The sequence below is a fragment of the Oncorhynchus mykiss genome, chromosome 12, assembly GCF_057628025.1.
Source record: "Oncorhynchus mykiss isolate SJ-2025 chromosome 12, ASM5762802v1, whole genome shotgun sequence".
Taxonomy (NCBI): Eukaryota; Metazoa; Chordata; class Actinopteri; order Salmoniformes; family Salmonidae; genus Oncorhynchus; species Oncorhynchus mykiss.
Window position 1 is genome coordinate 80,665,628 of NC_143033.1, and position 20,357 is coordinate 80,685,984.

At 46.8% G+C, this 20,357-nt stretch overlaps 1 protein-coding gene across 4 annotated transcripts; it reads right to left on the bottom strand.

Annotated features, from left to right (window-relative positions):
• Window positions 1-699: 699 nt before the first annotated feature.
• On the bottom strand, window positions 700-19,763 carry wizb (WIZ zinc finger b). Of its 4 annotated transcripts, none has more exons than XM_036938547.2 (17): window positions 19,467-19,763; window positions 18,685-18,882; window positions 18,349-18,532; window positions 17,940-18,015; window positions 17,572-17,720; window positions 15,857-17,473; window positions 14,030-14,488; window positions 13,485-13,847; window positions 10,420-10,539; window positions 7,964-8,470; window positions 7,405-7,848; window positions 6,775-7,266; window positions 6,098-6,640; window positions 5,669-5,883; window positions 4,615-4,906; window positions 4,358-4,523; window positions 700-4,065 (listed from the first exon to the last, which is right to left on the bottom strand). In XM_036938547.2, the coding sequence occupies exons 2-17, from the start codon at window positions 18,808-18,810 to the stop codon at window positions 3,690-3,692; spliced, it is 6,129 nt and encodes a 2,042-aa protein (XP_036794442.2). In that variant the 5' UTR covers window positions 18,811-18,882; window positions 19,467-19,763; the 3' UTR covers window positions 700-3,689. The 4 variants fall into 4 exon arrangements, with proteins under 4 accessions (XP_036794442.2, XP_036794440.2, XP_036794441.2 ...); XM_036938545.2 differs by having other exon boundaries at window positions 13,473-13,847; XM_036938546.2 differs by having other exon boundaries at window positions 13,473-13,847; window positions 19,514-19,706.
• Between the last annotated feature and the right edge of the window lie 594 nt (window positions 19,764-20,357).

Below are 20,357 nucleotides of genomic sequence, written 5' to 3' on the forward strand. Positions count from 1 at the left end.
CGCCTCCTGTGTCTGCATTTGGGTCTTAGCCTGAGCCATGCGGGTTTTTGGTTTCTACTTTCAACGTGTCGGATTAAGATGGATTTGCAGTCAAAGCAAATATCAGTGCTTACAACAATTGTACAGCCATTCTATTGTAACTCATTTACTCACCTCATTGATTAGCTAGCTATATTAGCTCATTGACTTGAAGACATTGGGTCACAATGTAGGTTAATAGGAATTAATCTAGGAAGTGGCGCCCTGGGTTTCAGGAAGCAATAATTAGTTCACTAATGTTTTGTTGTCTTTAAATAGTTAATTCCGCATAATTTCCCCCACGATTGATTATGACAGTTGGGCAGAATCTCAGCATAATAAATTGGGGTAGTCAAGCCTGATAAATGTGTCACAAATCATAGATAGCATTTTATTTCTTGACCTATCGTATATATTTTTTTTTCATAATTGGATGTTCTTTCTGTTCTCAGGACAGAATACTTGTTGATCTTGTATTGTAAAAGCAACTTCTTGATATTCAACATAGAGAGCCTCTCCAGGATGACTATGGAGTACATAACCTGTCTTCTAGCTCCTCCTGCTGGCCCAATACATGTTAGTAAAGTGTTATCCAACATTCATTCCCTTTGAAGCATTTCTGTAGGACAGACATTAAATTAACATGATCAAGCATTTAACAAGACTCAATTCAAAAGTGGCTGAGTTTGAAATCACATTTAATGTTTGTTCACGAGCTGATTCACATGAACCTCAACCCTTTGTGTACAGTACAATTCTTTAATATTTGTATTATCATCATCAGATCATGGTCTTAGCTCTCCACAGGCACTCACACACTCATTCACACACACACCAACCCTCTGCAGCCAGTCATACCAGCTGAGGGGTACACACAGGCAATCTTAAAGGGGACTTAGTTGTAACACCAGCGGAAACTCATCTTACACGGTAACACAGTCACAAACCTGCCAGAGGCTAACCCTATCACGATGTGAACACTCACTGGTGGAGAAAAATCTGAACGTGCAAAAGTGGTCCCCTTTAAAGACTGAAGTATTTAGAGTCCTCTGATCTTAGGACACAACAATCACTCATTTTCTCCTGTCTTCAGTCACTCCCCATCCCCACCATCCCATTCTCATGAGCACCAATGTTCAGCTTGGAGAAACTAGATAACAAAGAAAATAAAAAATACTCAAGGTTTCACCTCCTGGACTGCAAATACACAAATGCACAGAGCAATAAAAAGACATGTCATAGAAGGTTGAAACTAAATCACGATAAAAGGAATCAAGATCCATTTGTTTTGTAACTAGCTGTTAATAGAACTGTTAATAGCTCTAATAGCATCAACAGTTTCATAAGTACATGTAGTTATATATACGTATCTATATTCCACAAAAGGTATGGGGGATTGTTAGGGTCAAACAGTCATGTTTTCGACATAGTTTAATGCTTGGACAAACTTGAAAAGTTCATCTCTGTATGGACTCTTCAGTTATTGCGTCACTTTGCAGGCGATATAAACACTTACCTGAAGCAATGTGAAGACACGCTGGAGTGACAGCGTCACCCCAATTTAGAAGCTGTTCCACCAGAGGCCATACGTAATGCGTCTGGATTTAAGGGCACCAATACTTCACAGAGCTCTGACAGATAGCAACCTCTGTGGGCGTCCGTGTACTGGGTGCAACAATGCAGTAGTGTAACAGTTCCATGAAGCCAAGGCCGCTTATGTATGTCACTGCAACAGTCAGTCAACTCTGTGGTTCACATACTGGGAGTCACTGGATCCAGATGTACACCGATACATGTCCCTCGTCCAATGAGGAGCCTTGGTTGCTCCGTAGCTGTGCAGAGCTCCTCCCTATGAACAGGTCCCATGTAAACAGCTTACAGAGGCGAGACCAGGGAGTAAACACACTCTTTGGCACATCCTTAGGAGAATGGCGGATGCAGTCAAGTCCTGATCAGACTGAAAAATAGACCAGATCCCATGATTAGCTAGATTTTAGCTACGGAGAGGTCCTGTGTGTTAGCTACTGTTGACCTCTGTCTAGCATTTAAAAGTCATAGAAAGACATACACATGCACCTCTTGTGCAAAAAAAACACACACACAAACAAACAAACACACATAGCTTATGCACTTAGATAAAAGTGTCACTGGCCTAATTTCAAACATTCCAATGTTCTAATTGAGCCTAAAAACAACCTAGTTCACCACATTCAAATGTATAATAAATAACAACCAAGGTTTTGGGTTTCATTGACAAGGCAAGAAAGAAATGGCAACATTTGTATGTGTGTCCGCATTGAAACTTGAAATAGCGACCGTCAATACTTCTATGGACCCTTTCATCTAAAGAATAGAGGAGTTTCATCAAGAGCTTAAATGCAGTTAGCTAAACAGTGTTGGGGACATCAAACTATGGAATAACATGATGACCAGTCTAATTTAATATGGCACAGTCATCTCAAATGATAAGTGCATTAAAAGGGATAGTTCACCCAAATGACACATTGGTTTCCTTACCCTGTAAACAGTCTATAGATAAGGTATGACAGCAATCCATGCTTTGGTTTAGTTTCCCTGGCACTGTTTTCAAATGCTAATGTTTTAGCATTTGTGGCACAAATCCCATGGGACTGATATCAGCAATCATCTATAAGTGACTTTGTTGTGCTTTACAATCAATTGTAGACACTTTTGAATGTTTTGGGCACGATGTTTGAAAAATGCTAATATCTTATACCCATGACTTAAATGGGATTTGTGCCACAACATTTGGAAACGGTGCCAATGAAACTAAACCACAGCATGGACTGCTGTGATACCTTGTCCATAGACTGCTTGCAGGGTAAGGAAACCAATATGTAATTTGGGTGAACTATCCCTTTAACTACATTCAGAAAACATTAAGAGTTACTGTGTGACTGCACCTGTCAGCCTAACACTAAGGTGAATGGGACGTCCCTTCAAGGTGCTGCATCCTCTACACTCTACAGGGTCCTTCCTTTTCTCTCAAAGGGGCCTTTTCCTCATCATCACTGCCCTAATCAATGGGGCACTTATGTAAGTGCTCTGTGGCATTGTCTACGTTAAAATTGCCTTATCAAAAGAATGTGTAAATGGGCTTTTTAAGTCTGTACCATAGACTAAGCATGAATACAAAAACATTATTTAAACTCCTTTTAAAATGTTGTTGAGGTGAGTAAAGCAGGAGCCATGAGTGTGCTCCTCTTAATTAAGTGCTTCAAATATAAATGGGCGGAGCCTTTCAGGTCTTTATAAAGCACTGTTTAGAGCAAGGAGATAAGTCAAAGTTCAATATGGTTTAAGTTAACCTCTCGGTTAACCACTGAGCGGCAGGAAGTGTAACTGTCCACGTTACAAACTGAACATTCAGCTCAAATAAAGAAGAAACAGCAGACCCCGAAGCCCTAGACAGTTGCAATCACCCACTCTTGGGTTCCCATGGCAATGGGGCTTTGTAACCATCTGCAGAGCTTCCTAGGAGAGGCTGGGGGTTGAGAGAGCTCGTTGGGGGAAAGCTTCTCTTCAAAACACTTCAACAACAGGTCCCCTGTGTTGAGGCCGAAGGAACAAGTGGATGGAAAAAAGGCATGGCAAAGACGTGGCAGAACAAAATGGTTAGAAGAATGTGTGGATTGTTATGGACCTGGGGGTTACAAGGACAGGGTGGGGATCAGGATCGGGGTGAGGGTGGACTCTGCTGAGGCTGTTGCCATTGGAGTGGCAGTGACAATTGGATCAGACTCAGCCATTGGTGGAGGAGAGGGGCTGCAAAGAGGGGGAACAGTAGGAGCTGTGGTGTGGGTGTGGATGGAGGGTAGGGTTGAGGTGGGGGCAGGAGTTGTGGTGAAGCTGGAGGTAGTGGCTGGGACTGGGGTTGAGGTTGGGGTTGGGTTGTGGTCTTGGACTGGGGGGTCCGTGACAGAGGGAGCAGGCTTGTTGTAGTTGAGGTTGAGAATGTGCTGCTGGAGGTGGCGGATCCAGTCCTCCTGCACAGAGAGAGGACCCTGGAACTCCACCTCACAGAACCTGGCGGAGAGAGGCAGAGAGCACACTGTACTCACACAGAGTCATCATACAACCACAGGAGGTAGACAGGAACGGTACATGGATCATTTTAAAAATGTTGCTTTAATAAATCAACAGATTCTAATTATCGTGAATGTTTTTTTATGGCCCCTGGGCCATAAAGTGCCTCCCTATTCCCAAAATAGAGCACAACTTCTGACCAGGGCTATAAAGGAGTGCACTATATTGGGAATATGGCATACTTTGAGATTAACCGATGGGTTCAGTACTGCAGTTCCCCAGAGAAACTCACCGGCACCTGAGGGAGTAGATCTTTCCCACCACTTTGACCAGGGGGGTGGAAGGGGGTTTGGGCACCAGGGCAGGAATGGTGCCGGTGCGAGGGGGCTTGGGGGTGCCACTGTCCCTCTCTCCTCCCTCTGAGTGGGAGGGGTGTTTAAGAGGTCGTCGCTCAAAGCCTGGACATGAGGAGAGACACCAGGCTGAGCATGAGATGGACAGGTAGGTGTGTATGGCGAATAGTTGTGTGTGTTTGTGTGTCACACTCACCTCTGGGCAGGCGCACGTTGAGCTCGCTGCGGGCCACCTGTGTGTGGGGAGGAAGGGTGTTGGAGAGTCGGGTGGGGCTGGGACTGTGACTGCTGTGGCTGGGTCGGGAGGGGGGAGTGAGACCTGCATCACCCTCTGCTGCCCGGGGTGATGCCAGGGTGAGCTCCCGGCCTACCCGTCTGGCCTGGGCCAGCCCCAAAGCCGCCCACTGGGAGGAGGAGGAATGCTTCTGGGAGGGCATGGGGGGGAGGAGGTCAGAGTCGGATGATGGGGAGAGAGACAGGCTGCTTTTCTGCAACATAAAGAAGAGGGATGAGTGCTTCTCATTAAAATAGCTGTCTCAATGTACTCTAATAGAAGGACATGACAGAGTAATCTTCTTGTCTTTATGTGTGTCAACTCATCACAGAGGGAGTAACAGTGAAGCAAATACACAATGCTAAATCTGGAGGGACGGACAAGTCTATTTTCTAGAACATAATTCATCTGAAGATGAAGGATCTATGTCACCCAGTTCTCTGGTTACTATAGCAACTATTAAGTCAATACCTAAACCTGTTGTGTCCCCCACAGGGGAAATATTTTGATATGAGAATATTTGTGTTGGAGATACATGATAGCAGATCTGAGTGAGGCATTTAAATCACAAAATGTCTGGTGGTGGCTGAGGCCAATTCCATCTTTTAACCTTTAAAAGCCCATCTCCTGGCAGGTGTTGTTAGCTTGAGAGAGCTAAAGCATTATGGTAAACAATTCACCTGACCTTTAATGATATGGCTTGACATGTTAATGGTCTAAACAGCCCTAACAGTGTGCCGACAGACCTCATAGCGGTCCGAAACTCACAAAATGGACGGGGTCGGCACTAATAAAAAACCACTTAGCAATATTGCAGATTGATTGTGCATTGTGTGCACGATGTCACACGGTTCACTCTAAGTCAATAGAAATAATTGCTGCCTTCAGATGGACATTGGAAAAATATAACTTTTTCCTTTTACTATCATCTATCACCATTAGATTAAACTACTAAATAAATCAATTCCTCCCTGACCTTCTTGGAGGTGGAGCGGTTGGAGCCCTGCATGTAGCTGCGGTGCATCTCCACCACCTTGTGGGGCCGGCTGCGCATCCAGGCACTCAGCGTCTCGATGGGCGAACCGTTCACACACCACTCTGTCACGCCAAACTGCCGCAGGTGGGCCCGCGCGTGGCTAGCCAGCGCCTTGCGGTTCTCAAAGTAGAACCCACACAGCTCACAGCTGGCATCTGGGGAGGGGGTGAGAGAAGACAAAGGAGGGGTGTTGTCAGTCAGAGCCAAGATTAAGTTAGAGACTGATTCATGTTTCATAAAATTAAATGTATATAACAGAACATATGTGTCATTCGCTGCTAAATGCAATGAGTCTGTACTAAAAGACAGTCAGCAAGTTAAAGGATGACTGCAACTCTTCTGAGGATCTTTAGTAAGGTCATGGCTTACCCAGGTGCCCTCCCGCATTCTTGTCTGGAGAGGACTTCCCTTTGATGGAGAGGTCATGTGGCAGGGGCGAAAAGGACTGGGGGTGGGATGGTGACCTCTCAACTGGACGGCCCTCCTCCGTCAGGGGTCTCTTACCCAGCAGGGACACCGCAAAAAACTTCCCGGCGGGAGGGGTGGAGGAGAGGCCCACCGCCCCCAGGCCGTGCTTATGAAGCCGGGAGCCAGAGTGCAGCAGGTTGAGGGGGGATTTGCGGGAGAACTTGGGCGACTGGTAACCCAGGCCCCCCACCAGGCCTTCCCAGGTGGGGCTGGACCCCTGGCTGTTCTCCTTCTTCAGCCCCGGGGCTGGGGACGAGGTGCCCCCATTCTTGTGCATGAGTTCTCTCAGGGTGTCTATGGGGGAACCGTTGACTGTCCACTCTGTGATGCCCATCTGGCGCAGGTGGGAACGGGCGTGGCTGGAGAGACCTTTGCGGTTCTCAAAGTACTCCCCACAGAACTCACAGCGGATGTCCCGAGTGGGCTCTACTTCATGGGCTGTGACTGTGGGAGGAACAAAGGGAGGGGGGAGGAGACAGAGAGATAGAAAAAGAGACAGTAGAGAATAAAAACAAGGCATCACTTCAGTATGGATATTACCTCCATAATTACAAGATGGTCTTTCAACTTGGACTCACCCAAGTTAAGAGGGAGCATATTGTCAGAGCTGCTCCAGCTGCAATTCAGTGGCTCAGAGGAGTATCCCGCTGCTCCCCCCACTGCTCCTGGCATGGTGACTTCCAGCTGCATAGGCTCAGGCTTCAGCTTGACTATCAGGCTAGGGGAGGCCGGTGGAGCTGAGCCCATCTTACGCACTGTGGACTGGTGGCTGGGTGGGTGGGCGAAGGCAAAAGGGAGGCGACTCAGGAGGCTGGGCGAGGCAGGGGAGGACAAGGGGGAGCGAGGGGGTCCGGGGGATGGAGGGGGAGATTTTAGGGGCTTAAGGGGCAGGGCGCATGGTAGACCTCGACGTGTGATCAGCTCTCGCAGGGTGTCTATCGGGGAACCGTTGACTGTCCACTCTGTGATGCCCATCTGGCGCAGGTGGGAACGCGCGTGGCTGGAGAGGCCTTTACGGTTTTCAAAGTACTCCCCACAGAACTCACAGCCGATCTCCTTCACTGGTTCACCTGCAGGAGAGATGGAGAGTAGAGATGAAGATCAACTTAAAATAAGCACCTCAAGAAACTGTACCTCAACAAGTCACTGATGCTGTATTGCATTGAATGGTGAATGAGTTTAGTTTCCATCATATGACAAACACTCACTGTGTGGGATGGGCGTGAGTTCCCCGCCACTCAAACGGAAGACCTGTAATTTGGAGGACTTGGGACGTTTGGAGGGCGGGCCAAACATTGAGGAAGCTGAGGAAGAGGTAGCTTTGGACCCAGATCCGCCCCCCATCGTAGTGACCTTGTAGAGGAGAGGTGTGGAGGAGGTGGTGAGGAGGGAGCGTTTGGGGGAGGAGAGGCTGGCTGTGAGGCCCCTGAGCCCCTGGGGCCCCTCAGGCTGCAGGGCGCTGGCTCTGTGCTTGAAGTCATCAGTGTGAATGAGCTGGTTGAGGAGGTCTATGGGGGAACCTTTGGACTCCGAGTACTCTACCCCAAAGTGACGCAGGTGGGCTCGGGCATGGCTGGACAGGCCCTTCCGCGTCTCGAACCAGGCGCCACACAGCTGGCACACTATGTCCTTGTTGGGGTCTACCTCCAATGCTGCACAGATGAGGAAAAGGGGGTATGAGGAAATGTTTTACTTCAGACACCCTTACAACCTCCGCATTAATCAGTTGGGGTTGAAGGACAAGAGAGAGGGCACTGACACACTTACTGAGGTTGAGTGGGGCATCAGTCTCCTGTGGAGCCCAGAAGGGTTTGGCAGAGAGGTTAGAGTTGGTGCTCTTCACCCCTCCAGGCTTATGGTCCAGACAGCGCAGGGGGGAGGACACAGGCAGCAGGGAGGAGATGGGGGCCTTCCTCACCACAGGAGAAGGGGAGCAGGCCCTGATGAGTGAGGGGGGAGGGGAGGCCACAGGGGAGGGGATGGAGAGAGGGATGGGTTTCTCGTCCATGTCGGTGTCTTGATATCTCTCTTCTTTCCGTGGGGCTGGCAGGACGTGAAGGGGCTTCTTGGCGATGGGGGGGCGGGGGAGGGGAGGGGGGAAGTGCCCATCCAGACCACGCTCCTTGGTGATCTGGTAGAGGAGGTCGATGGGTGCCCCGCTACTCTCCGACATGCCGATGCCCAGCTGGCGCAGGTGGGAACGGGCGTGACTAGATAGGCCCCGCCTCGTCTCGAAGGGGGCACTGCACACCTCACACTTTAACAGGTTGGACACTACAATAGAGAGGACAACAGTGAGAGGGGAAGAGATGCATCTGACCAGCACACAGCAAAATACACAGAATATGGAAAAAGGTCCCTTTGCACATTCTTTTCAGTCATAGTTCAGCACTGGTGTATGTATTATTACATCATTTATAGCACTTCAATTAACGGACGGTGACAAAAAGAGCAGGAGGCTGTGTAGCTGAGAATTCTCAACTCCATGATACAATGGAGTTGAGTGGCAATGCGTTTGCTGCAATCCGTAGTTTTTGATACAAACAGCATTTTAAGTGACCTACATCGTTGTTTGCTAATGAAGAAGGAACAGCCCCGTCATTAAAGGACGATTATTTTTGTTTTGGCAGGAGATGCATAGAATGCAATTGTCACCAAAAACTACGGATACAACTCCCTCCGACAGCTGTATGACAATCTGGACAAGCACAGGTACACAGTAAGTGTTCATTAAAATTATATATGTTTTAAGTATCCAGTGGCAGTGCATGTTTGAAGTCACTAACTTCATACTCCATTGGAAACCAGTGAATTATGCAGCACAATTTGACAAAGGTCACATTATAGCCCTATTCAGACGGGACTAGTATTAGCAGAGACGCTGGTTATGTAATTAATACACCGGCATTTGAATTATTCCAGAGGACAATTTGCACGGTATAAGTTTCTACAAACTGACGCCTTTAATTCTTCATGTGTTTTCATTTAATTGACTCTTATGACGGAAGCCTGGAGGGTTTTATTCTAAGCGTGAAGATATGTCAACATCATGTCTAGACAATAAAGGCTACACCGATAACTCATGCTTGGCGGCCAAATGTGAAGGTGTCCCCAAAACGTTTAAATTGCAGAAGTGTGATCATAATCATTATGTTAGGGATTGACGGTATACTGTCCTAATGACAAGGCCTCCCATCCTGCTGATGTGAGCTGTTGAACAGTGCTCTTGCACTCTTGCAATTATGGATGAGAAAGTGAACTTGTCAATTCCAAAAAAGTTTAGCTCAGTGGGGAATCGGGGAAGCCCTGATTGCAATCTATTGCCTACATCAACAGCCACAGTTGAATTAAATAAGCCTAGGTACAATATTTTTTTATTGCACATTTAATTAAACTGACACATTTGGTGATGTTCAACTTTCAATTCATTGGCACAAAACGTAGCCTATAAACAAAAGTATTCACTGTGAAATCAATTTAAGCCATTCATATAAAATATATGCGTAGCACTTTGTTTAAGCATCAATTTATCAAATCAGTTCTTGTTTCCTTGATCAAACTGTGTGCAGCACCTGTCAAACTCGTGTAATGTCGCACCTGTCAAACTCGTGTAATGTCGCACCTGTCAAACTCGTGTAATGTCGCACCTGTCAAACTCTTGTAATGTCTCGAAAAACACAGGGACGTCGTTACGCACAGACTAGCATTATCAGAGGAACTTGGAGTTTGCCAAAAAACATTAGGTTATTCTGGCTGGAATTGTTACTCTCCTGCCAGGTAAAACTGACTGGCATGGCAAATTCGGACGGGACTAAAATGACAGAAATTGTGTTTTGTGTTCGTGCACATAATTACATTGCCCGACCTCCCCCAATAAAATTAATCCTGTCCGAATAAGGATATAGAATTAAGTTTTAATCATAAACTACGGAATTCAGCACCCAAATAAAAGATTGCCTTTACAAAGGACAAACATAGGTACAAGGTACGCATTAAAGAATGGCAATTTTTATTGTCTGATATCGACTCGATGTAGGTACACTCCGACAAAACGAATCATCACTCAACTCCATTGTGACGTGATGTACATATCGTGGAGTTGAGAATTCTTAGCTAGGGGCTGTGGTAACCTCAGCCACATCTATCTGCCACCTAACAAAGCCTCCAGATCCCAGGGGACCTTTATGTCTCATCTCATCTTGCCCCATGTTGTTCAGTCTCACCTTTGATGTCAGCTTCATCCCTCGGGGAGGGGCTCTCTGGGTCCAGGGAAAACAGACCCTTCCTCCCTGGGCTGGAGGTCAAGCTGTCCAGTGCTGGCATCTGCTCTTCCTCCTCCCCGCCTGAAACACATTACACAACCAAATGAATGAGTCATTCATTAAAGAGTCATTAACCTGGGAGGATGTGAATTAAACACGGAGCCTAATGTCACCAGGAAAATTACATAAGTATTCATTTTGGTAACTGGTAATGCATGAAAATACACAACATGACCAAAAGTATGTGGACACCTGCTTCCGACACTAGCTTCCGTCCCTCTCCTCGCCCCTACCTAGGCTCGAACCAGGGACCCTCTGCACACATCAACAACTGGCACCCACGAAGCATCGTTACCCATCGTTCCACAAAAGCTGCGGCCCTTGCAGAGCAAGAGGAACAACTACTTCAAGGTTTCAGAGCGAGTGACATCACCGATTGAAACGCTATTAGCGCGCACCCAGCTAACTAGCTAGCCAATTTCACATCGGTTACACTCGATGGAGTTGAGGTCAGGGCTCTGTGCAGGCCAGTCAAGTTCTTCCGACACCGATCTCGACAAACCATTTCTGTATGGACCTCGCTTTGTGCATGGGAGTAAATAAAGGTGAAATTGTCATGCTGAAACAGGAAGGGCCTTACCCAAACTGTTGCCACAAAGTTGGAAGCACAGAATCGTCTAGAATGTTATTGTATGGTGTAGCGTTAAGATTTACCTTTACTGGAACTAAGGGGCCTAGCACGAACCATGAAAAACAGCCCCAGCCCATTATTCCTCCTCCACCAAACTGTACAGTTGGCACTATGCACTGGGGCAGGTAGCTTTCTCCTGGCATCCGCCAAACCCAGATTGGTTCGTCGGACTGCCAGATGGTGAAGCGTGATTCATCACTCCAGAGAACGCGTTTCCACTGCTCCCGAGTCCAATGGCGGCGAGCTTTACACCACTCCAGCCAATGATTGACATTATACATTGTGATCTTAGGCTTGTGTGGCCTACCACTTCGCGGCTGAGCTGTTGTTGCTCCTAGACGTTTCCACTTCACAATAACAGCAGTTACAGTTGACCGGGGCAACTCTAGCAGGGCAGAAATTTGACGAACTGACTTGTTGGAAAGGTGGCATCCTATGACGGTGCCACATTGAAAGTCACTGCGCTCTTCAGTAAGGCCATTCTAATGCTAATGTTTGTAGGGGGATTGCATGGCTGTGTGCTCGGTTTTATACACCTGTCAGCAATGGGTGTGGCTGTAATAACCGAATCAGCAAATTAAATAGTTTTTAAATAATACAATGAATTATGTTTCTGTATGAATAACAAAAAAATACATCAAATCTTTACAATGGAGTAGCTAATAATAATAATAATAATACGATATTCATTCAAATAACTGCAATTTGCAGCGCTCTATTGGCGCTTCAGAAGTAGTCTGTCTAATAAATTACTTCTTTAAGTGTGTAGACCTATGGTAATGGCAAAACACTGTTCGTTTTCCTGCTGTTGTACATTTCGTAACAGACACATGCCTTTCATTGCGATTGTGTATTTCTGGGACAAAACTACCATTTTCTGCGACAAAACGGTAAATCATAAGCGACGTGAGTAGACAATGCTTTTTGTCTGGTGGGCGGCTCTGCGCTTGTCAGTTGATCTCGTCTCATGGTGCTCGCAGAGCAAATGACACCTTTGATTTTTCTCGCTTTATTTGCAGCATCAAAAATGTGATCACTGCAGCAAAATGATACCATGGTTTGATAAAACTATTAAAAGTAACAAAGTTACAAAATCCGGACTTTAGTTTTCATTATATAGCAGTAGTAGGCCTACAGTAACATCAAGTAACCTGACACTTAATAAAGTGACACTTAAACGTATTTTAAAATCTAAATAAGTTTTGATACGATTACAGATTTGTAGTCCGTTATTCCTGTATTATAAGCATGAGGCAATGCATTCATAAATAATGACACCAGAGCGACAACATTCAAGAAATCAAAGGAAAGTAAAATGGCGAGGATTTGGGAACTGTAGGTAATTTTAGAAATCCTGCAGTATTGGAAATATTGAACGTCATCCGAGACGCACAAAATATATCACACAGAAAATGACAGTCCGCATCAAATGTCGCAAAACACATTCCTGCGCGCGTAGCTACAGTGATACAAGCAACTCGAACAATGACAAGAATGACACATTTCTAGCCAATGCCTTGACTTTGTCTATCTCACCTTTGGTGCGCGACAGTGATTTTAAATGGTCTCATATGATTCGATTTTTTTGACGGCTAATCTGTCTAGAGACTATTTTGACGTACAGCAAACAATACGGGCTACGACGCGACGTGCAACAATGAAGCCGATTAATGTTTAAAGGGCACGGGCGTTACGGTGCGTGGTACTCACCGGTCAGTAGCTGTGGTGCATCGGACTCCCAGCAGCTAAAGCCAGACAGTTTTTCCGCTATTGTTTGTGTCTGCAGGGAGGTGGAAGCAGCCATTTTGCCCCCATACACATGCACCGCTAAACTAAGGCGTGACCAATCGAGCAGAGGCTGGGACAAACGCACTGAGCACCACATCAACCATGGGCATCTGAGTCTCTCTCTCTAATATGCTTGATTTACAGTAACACTTTGTCCCAAATACTGCAGTTCATCATAGACTTGAAATCTGCTACATCACACAAGTCTCACAACTAGGGACTGATGTTACAACACCAACAGGCAAAGTCCCACATCAGGAGAGTAGTTCTATAATACAAAATAGTTGCAAAACTATTGCACAGAATCGTTTTCATCATTCAATATCCCTTGTGCATTGCATTGCCACTGTAGTTACCATTGAGTTACCACATTCAGCACTGAGACATTTCTTTGGAAGTCTTATTCACGCTGATCAACCATCATGTAATCTACCAACAACCTATAACACAGTCCGACCACAGTGTGTTGTTTTCATAAACCACAACGCCAGCTCAAAAAGGCATCCTACAGTACACACACCAGGTACACACACACCTTCAGGCTCACCAACGCTGTGGTCTTTCTTCCAAGGCTGAGAAGGCGACGATGGCAGTAGGATGGAGACTGTAGCACCTGTTGCCTCTTCACTCCCCTCCCCTCCCCCTGGTTCTTCCTCCTCCGTCTCCAGGTCTTCCTCCTCCTCGTCTGAGGCTGGGCTGCGTGGGGGGGCTGTGGGGAGAACCAGGTCTGGGCGGCTGGAGAAGAGCTCCCGGAGGATATGGATGGGCGAGACAGTCACCTCCCAGTTAGTAATCCCAAAGTCCCGCAGGTGCGCCCTGGCGTGGCTGGACAGGCCAGCCCGGGTGTCAAAGCCAGCATTGCAGAACTCACAGCGCATCACACTGAACGTATCCGGGTCAAAGTTGGCAACTGGAGAGAGAGAAGGGCACATAAAACGTTAGCAGTTTACAGACTGACTTGGAAGTTGTACACATCCTCTACCCTGACTGATACTTTACTTTGTTCCTTTGTTACATTATAGTTTATCACAAATATACCACATCATACACCAGACAAGGTCCTAACAATGTAATAACAAAGATTCCAGATACCCTTTTTCTTCTTCTTCTGGTAGGAGAACTTCTTCTCAATGGCATTGACCTCCTCGGGGGATATGAAGTGGCGCACATTGTAGCTGACGCCAACTCGGTTGAGGTGGCCCCTGACGTGATTGGCCAGCCCGATGCCGTTGTGGAAGCGATCAGGGCAGTAGGGGCATTTCCTCTCCACGCTCTTCAGGGTCCCCGTCTCCTCATCAATCTCCTCATAATCCTCATCTGATATGCCCTCCGCTAGGAAACGCCGGATATTCTCCTCTTCCTCTTCTTCCTCATGATCATCGTTGTCCTCATCATCGTTGTCATCATCATCGTCATTTTCATCAGAAAAAACCTTGTTACTCTTCTTTTCAAAAGCAACCTTTGGCTCCCCGTCCACTTCCTCTTCCTTCATGGGCTTCCTTTCTGTAGAGCATGAGGCTGTGAGGCTCTGTTGTTTTAGAGAGGAGTCATCTAGCCCAGGAAGGAAAGGGATATAGTATGAGGCTGAGCTGAGACAGCCATTTAGTACACAGTATTATAATAGAGAAGTGTTCAATCCCAGTCCTGGAGAGCCAATGTGCCGCTGGGTTTTTGCTGTGTCAGTAACTACCTCAATCAATCTTCAACAGCGGATGAGATAACTTTATATCACATCAATTTACTACGTGCTATAGTGGCACATCAAGAATAGGCATCATATACAGAGACCCTTTAGGACAGCGATGGAACAAACACTACAGAGGCCATTCAAACAGACGCAACATGAAGAACACAGTGATAAGATGCAATGGGGTGAAATTAGAAACAGACATCTACTCACCTAGCAACTGAGCCTTTATATTGATTAGGGGAGAACGCAAGGAAGATAAGGCTGACTAAATTGTATTTGGTGAGGGGAGCCATGCATCACTGCATGCCAGGTGGCTACTTCACAACTCAGCCTGTCACTCACCCATCGCCTTGCCTCCCTCCCAACGGCCAAGGTAAGAGAGGAGAGTTTGGGGGTCAAAGCGGTTGGGATCATTGAGGACAAGGGACAGCGTGTGTCTTAGCTGGGCCTGCTGGCCCTCAGTCAGCCCCAGGCCCTCTGCTGCCCCCCGCAGGCTGGCTAAGAAAATGAGTTTCAGCTGCATGGCCGGGGCAGGCACCTCCACAGGGCATGGAGGGGAAGCAACGGGCAACCCAGGTTCAGTTATGGGCCAGGCAGGGACTGCTGGGCATTTTCAGTTACGGCCAACCCAGTGACTGATCTGCAGGCTTGTGATGTTATTTGATAACACTGTCCAAAAGTACACATGCATGAAGCACAAGTTATGCATTCTAGGTGAATATAATTTCAATATAGAAGGACAAATGTCACAGGTTACCTAATTGTGCATGTCCAAGATGAAAATAAAAAGAGAAATATTGAATTGGAATTCGGAGTAGCCTCAGGAGTCCAAAATATTCTGGACAGTAGAATATTTTTGCTTATGCATATACATATAGTGTGGCCATTCTCTAGTGCAGTGGTTCCCAACTCCAGTCCACAAGTACCCCGAACAGTATTGGAGCCCCAGACAAGCACACTTGATTCAATATGTCAACTAATCATCAGGCCCTTATAAGGTGTTTTTTGTTCGGGGCTACAACAAAAAAAGTGTACTGTTGGGGGTACACAAGGACTGGAGTTGGGAACCACTGCTCTAGTATATCAGACCATTAATGGTGAAAGGTTTGTTTTAGAATTAGCATGAGAGCAGTGCAATAGGTGAGACTCTAAAGAAAGTCTAAGGTATTGGCTCCTTTCATCTGTATTCGAGAAGGCTTGAGGGGATAGGTTCTGCAGCTTAGTCTCACCTCGGAGGGATCGAGCCCTGGTGAGCGGTTTGGATCCAACAAGTGATTCAGTCTCTTTTTGGTTCATATCGGTTGCCAGGTCAGGGCTCTGGCCCTGGCTTTGTGCATCATCGGTCTCAGGTGGCCCACTGTCCAGTCTGGGATTTGGCCAGAGGAGTTCTGTCCCCACCTTCCCTCTCCAATTTGCCCTCTTGTTCCCGATGGTCTTAAAAGCTAACTCTCTACGCTGGGGAGCTGTAGCAGTGTTTGATGGTTGGGGCAGTGTGTCACTGTCCTCCATAGCAGAGATCCAACTAGAGGAAGAAGACTTACTGGCTTTTGATTGGCTTTGGCCCTCTGGTGGAGAGACAGGCTTAGAAAGCGTATCAGAACATGGTGGAGAGGAAGCATCAATTCTGGACCCTGGACGGTTCATCTCTTCAGGCCCTTCCCCACAGATGGAGGTCTGCGCGGGGTGAGCCACGTGTTGGTGCTCCTTCAGGGCAGTTTGACTGGAGGCCTGGAAGGCACACTGATCACAAGTGAGAGAGATGGAGGTCAGGCCAGAGGCAGATCCAGGTGACACAGGCGGCTCCATAGAAGTGAGCTTTGGCTGAAAGCGTGGAGAGGCTCGCTGCAGACCAGTAGGTTTTCTGTTGTGGGTCTTGGCGTGGTTGGCCAATGCCTGTGAGGTGCGTGTACTGAAGTCACACTTGAGGCAGAGATAGCGACGATTGGCTGGGCCTTTGACCTTTGCTTTGACTGGAGTTTTGGCTCGAGCTTTGACTGGGGCCCGGACTGGAACTGGATCTGGCTCTGTGAATGGAGCTGGAGCTGGAGTCGTGACTAGAGCTACAAATGGTTCTAGGACTGGGCTTGCAGGTTTGGTCACCTTGCTCGGTTCACCTTGCGTAGTCTCTCCTTTCCCACTGTCACTCAGCTTCCCAATCTCCTTCAGGATCTTCTGACGAGACTCCTGGTGTCGTCTGTTGTGGTCCGCCAGAGCCAGCCTGTTTGACAGGTTCCATCCACACTCCACGCACCGAAATCGCGCGCCCTTCACTCCGCGCTCCCTCCTGCCAGCCCCCGGCCTGCTCTGACTGTGCTCTTGCATGTGATCCTGCAGGTAGACCTGCTTCTTGAAGTAAATGCTACATTCCACACAGGTGAAAATCTCTTCACTAAGCTCTCCCTCTCCTCCTTCTTCTTCACCACCCTTTTCCTCTTCTACCTTCTCCAGATCCTCTGTTGCCTTTTCCAAGTCCTCCTTAAAGTCATAGGCCCCTCCACTCACCTTCACTGGCACCAAGCTCTTTGCTCTTGAGGAAGCACCCCTTGCCTTCATCCCAGCTCCTGTTGATGTGCGTTCCCAGGAGCCCTGGCCAGAGAAGGGCCTGAGCAGGGCCCTCTTCTTCTTCCGACGCTGGATGAAGGTGCAGTGCGCCCAGGGTGCTGGTGGGGGGCTCTCTGTGTCTGAGTCCCCAGGAAAGGTGTACACATCCCGCTCAGGCTCCTTGTCCTTCCCTGTCAGGTCCTCTTCCTCTCCCTCTTCCTCAATTTTGCGCCCCTCCTTTGATGTGACTTTGGACTGAAACACTTCAGCTTTCTCCGATATATCCCAGACACTGTCATCTACCACTATGGATGGTCAAGAGACAAAAGGATATTAGAAAATAAGTTATTTAGAAAATAAACTGTTTTATTTTGTGTTTTCCCTTGCTCCCCATCATGCTTACATTCTTTGGAACTGGATTGGGCCTTCTTTGGCTCCTCTCTGTGTGTGTTAGGCTTGTCTTGGTCCCGCTCCTCCACGGGGCTGAGTAGGTTTGTCTCAGTGGGTAAGTGCGGCAGTTGTTCAGGTGCTTGGTCATCCTCACTGTCAGGTCTGGACAAAATTATACAGAGGAAGACAGTTGTATGAGTGGGTCAGAAAGAGCAATGAGTCCCTATCTGTCTATCTGACCATGTGTCCACCTAACCTGTTAGTGTGTCCGATTGTCACTTTATTTGACCGCTCTGCTTACTGTCTGTCTGCCTTGTGGTGTCGTGTCCTATCACACATAACTATCTTCCTGCTGGTTGCCCTTCTATTCCTCCATCTCACCTGTGTCCAGAGGAGAGGGATCCTGGGCTGTGAGCGGCCAGACCGTGAGGGTTAGAAAAATGCTGTAGCTCCTCCTCTGACAGACAGCGCAACCCACAAAACAGACAACAACAGGAACATCACTTCACATGTCGGCCACCCACAGGTAAATTCACAGGCAAAGATTTACAGTAGTCATTCCTAGTAAGAGAGACAGTTCTGACTACAAGCAGACGGAGGAACATTCAAACATTCTGGAAGTGACAACAAATATAGCTGAGGGTGATAGCAACAAGTTTAACTGATAGCATCACATTTAGGAAAGCCCATAACTGCACTACTGACATAGACGGAACACACTTAAAAATGAAATAGTATGATTCATATTGTGTTCATACAAGGCTCAGTAATAAACAAGTGTGATAGCTACCGTCTAGTGTCTCTTTCTCAGAGTCAGAGTCCCAGGTCAGGGAGGAGGGAAAGGCTGAGGGCCTGATGCTCCTCTGTGCACTCCTCCCTGATTCCACCTGGGATAGGGGGCCTCCGGTCCTCTCAAAGTCCCCATTGCCACCACTGGACCATGGGCTCCCACTGAAGATGAGCTCGTCTGAAACCTGTTGATGATATTGACACAATCTCACAGCAAGAGACAGCATTCTGAATGCAACTGACATTGATTCTGAAGTCTGTGATTTTCACTTATGTAAAAGCCTATGTTTCAGCAAATTCAGCATGTGGTGGTCAACCATGATAGGATTCTCTTTACCTGTAAGGTCTGATTTAGGAAGTTGTGGGTTACGGTGTCCTGTGCTGAGAATGAGGGTGGTGGCCCATAGCTGCTCACTGAGGTGAAGGAATCCCTGGGGGAAAGAGAATCCCCCTCTAGCTCCATGGTCCCCAGAGCACAGTATGGTGTTCCACTGCTGACCACTACAGTCTACATTGTGTGTGGTGTTCTCTTCCACTGTTTTTATATACACAAACAACACACACACATACACACAAAGGGGTACACTTCCGTAATTCTGTCATAACAGAGAGATAAGCAGCACTCCAGAAAATGTGTTCCGATGCACACAAAACAACCAATTTAAAGTCATTGGAAAATCATGCCACTCATTTGGGGGTCTGGGTTGGCCACTTGACTTTCTGCTTTAAATGCTGCATTGTCAGTGAGCCACAATATCACACCAAGACCTTGATGAATTCGACAAATCGTAAACGCAAGAGATAGTAACAAGCATAGCGCAGTGGCGTCACAGGTTCAGCCCACTGCAATTTTGGGAATGTCTGACCCATTTTCACAATGTCTGGTGATATTGTGAGGATATAACAGATTTCCCAAATGGCCACGTACAAAAGTATACTTTTATTCAGGCCCTGTCTCGCTTGTTAGCTAAAAAATTAACGCAAATGTAAGTAGCTAACACATCAAGATGGGAAAAATGATATCTACCTGCAAGGGCATTGTGGATGGATGTAGCAAGCATTATATAAATATGTGCAAAAATGTTTATAATGTTATAACGCCCGTTATTAAGTACTCACGGAAAACGGCCTGGCTTGTGGTCTGAGGAAAGGAGTTGTTTACGCACCGTTCTCCATGCTTTATATGGAACAAAGCTACGAATATCCTCGGTCCATGAATGCATGTAGAGTGTGTTGCTATATTTTTGTCACATCGGTGCTACATTTTTTCCATGAACCCGCTTGCAGAGACCACACACTCGACTCCATGTTATTTGCCTGCAGGCACGCCACAGTTACGTGAGTGACGTCGATTTAGAACTGAGGTCAGGCTATCCCTCTCAAATCCATGTTCCAATTTATATGCGCCACTACACTGACAATACGGTATAATGCAGATAGCTTGATCACGGATAGCTTGATGCAGTGATAGACAGCAGAAAAGAGTTTGGAGCAAACGTTCAAGTTCAACCTCTGCGGTCAAGTTCAAGTTGATTGCATTGCACTGGAAAAGTGGAATGGTAAAATGTGTGTGTGTGTGATTTTACACACTAGTATTTTTTAGCATTTATGATTCAACATGATAAACAGAACAATATCACAAATAGTGTACTAAAATGTGAAAAGCCTTGTTCATGTCTTTTACATTTTTTAAATATTTTTTTTACAGTAGGTGACACTAGTGAGCTGCCTGTGACCAACAATCAGATTTTGTACTAAACCTATAACTACGTAGATTTATGAAGACCTAGCTTTCAGCACATTTACTGAATTATAGAATTTCTCACATCACAAACTGCATCAAATTGTGTATTATGCCCAAAGGGGCAGGGTTAGAGCGTTGGTCCAGTAAGAGGTTGCTGGTTCAAATACCAGCACCGAAAGGTGAAATAATCTGTTGCTGTGCCCTTGAGCAAGGCACTTAATCCTAATTGCTCCAGGTGCGCTGTACAACTCCCTGCGGGTGTCTCA